The 1,913-nt window shown below is 31.7% G+C and overlaps 1 protein-coding gene across 1 annotated transcript; it reads left to right on the plus strand.

Moving 5' to 3' along the window:
• Positions 1–461: 461 nt before the first annotated feature.
• Positions 462–923, plus strand: LOC120258272 (40S ribosomal protein S5-like). Its single transcript, XM_039265630.1, has 2 exons — positions 462–624; positions 772–923. Exons 1-2 carry the CDS (start codon positions 462–464, stop codon positions 921–923), a joined length of 315 nt encoding a protein of 104 aa, XP_039121564.1.
• The last annotated feature ends 990 nt before the right edge of the window (positions 924–1,913 follow it).

Raw genomic sequence — 1,913 nt, forward strand, 5'->3', positions numbered from 1 at the left:
CCCTGTTGTTGAATTGCCTGCCTGTAGTCTACCTACAACATCAAATTCTTAGGAAGATCACTACATCACCATACTACTTGAAAGATCGGGGTTATTATTATACAATGAAAGTTTTGTGCAACCAAGACAAGGAAATCGAGCAAGAATTCTTTGGTTCTTAAGCATTCAGGACTGGTTATAGATTTGTAGAGTTTTCTGTTTCGATGTATATGTTTCAGAAATACTCCAGGATTCATGCAAATTATAGAGCTCGTAATGATAAAAATAAAAAATAATAATAATAAATAATATAAGGAAATTATGATGGCGTCTTTACTGGTTACACCACTGAGTTTGTTTCCCGTGACTAGGACTTATCTAAAGATGAGGCCAAGAAGCGGGTTGAAAGCCAAACCAATGTAGGCATTATCTAACTAAAGGATGACTAATCCATTGTTGAGCGCTTGGCTAACTCCTTGATGATGCATGGTTGTAGCAATGGCAAGAAGCTGATGGCAATTCGTATTGTCAAGCATGCCATGGAGATTATTCATCTTCTTACAGATTTAAACCCAACTCAAGTTATTGTTGATGTTGTTATTAATAGTGAAACTTGGGAAAATGCAACTCGAATTGGTTCGGCTGGTGTGGTGAGATGTCAAGCTGTGGATATCTCTCCATTCAGGAGAGTGAACTAGGCAGTATACCTTCTGACTACTAGTGCTCGTAAGAGTGCTTTTAGGAATATTAAAACAATTGTTGAATGTCATGCTGATGAACTTATTAATGCAGCAAAGGGCTTTTCAATCAATTATGCAATCAAGAAGAAGGACGAGATTGAACGAGTTGCCAAGCAAATCACTGATGGATATATACTGCAGACCTTTAGGCTTGTGGTCTTAGTTCAGCAATGGTTCCATTTTGAGAGCACAATAACTTGTTAGTTATGAATGCATGGTTTTGAGGTAATAAACCTTAATTTTAGCATACGTTATTTGTCCAATTTGGATGCATGGAAACCATTATTTTATCACTAAAAATCATTGGTGGTGCTATTATAAGTAAATAATAATAAATAAATAAATAAATAAATAAATAAATAAAAATATAATAATAATAATAAGGTTTTGATTCAAAACTAAAACGTAGGACACATTTCCAAAAGAAAACATGGGATTAGGGTTTTTGATTCAAAAATAAAAAGTAGGACACATTCCGAAAAGAAAATAAAGCACGTGATTACAGTTTTGATTCAAACATAGATGCCATTTCTAAAAGAGTAGATAAGATTATGTTTTTGACTGAATATGAGAAATTCCTAGAAGAAAATATAGGAGTAGGGTTTTTATTAGGATTTTTATTCAAAAATAGGAGGCATTACAAAAAGGAAATATAGGATTAGGGTTTTGATTCAAAACCGAAAAATAGGAGACATTCCGAAAAAACACATAGGATTGGAGTTATGATTTAAAAAAATGAGATATTCTAATAAGAAAACATATGATAAGTGTTGTGAGTCAAATATGAAAAATAGGAGACATTCAAAAATGAAAATATAGATTTAGTGCTTTCATTCAAAAATAGGAGAGATTACGAGTAGGAATTAGGAAACAATGGATTATGGATTTGATTGAAAAATAGGAGACATTCCGTAAAAAAAAAGAGTTAGGGTTTTGATTGAAAAATAAAAAAATATGAGACATTCTGAAAGTAAGACATATCAATGGGGTTGTTATTCAAAACCAAAAAATAGGAGGCATTACGAAATGAAATCATAAAACAAGGGTTTTGATTAAAAAAAGTAGGCATTCTGAAAAAGAAGACATAGAACTAGAGTTTTGATTCAAAATAAAAAAAATTAAACATTTTGAAAAGAAAACATAGGATTAGTGTTTTGATTCAAACCAAAAATAGGTCACATTCTGAAAAGAAAA

This window comes from Dioscorea cayenensis, chromosome 1 (genome assembly GCF_009730915.1).
Source record: "Dioscorea cayenensis subsp. rotundata cultivar TDr96_F1 chromosome 1, TDr96_F1_v2_PseudoChromosome.rev07_lg8_w22 25.fasta, whole genome shotgun sequence".
Taxonomy (NCBI): Eukaryota; Viridiplantae; Streptophyta; class Magnoliopsida; order Dioscoreales; family Dioscoreaceae; genus Dioscorea; species Dioscorea cayenensis.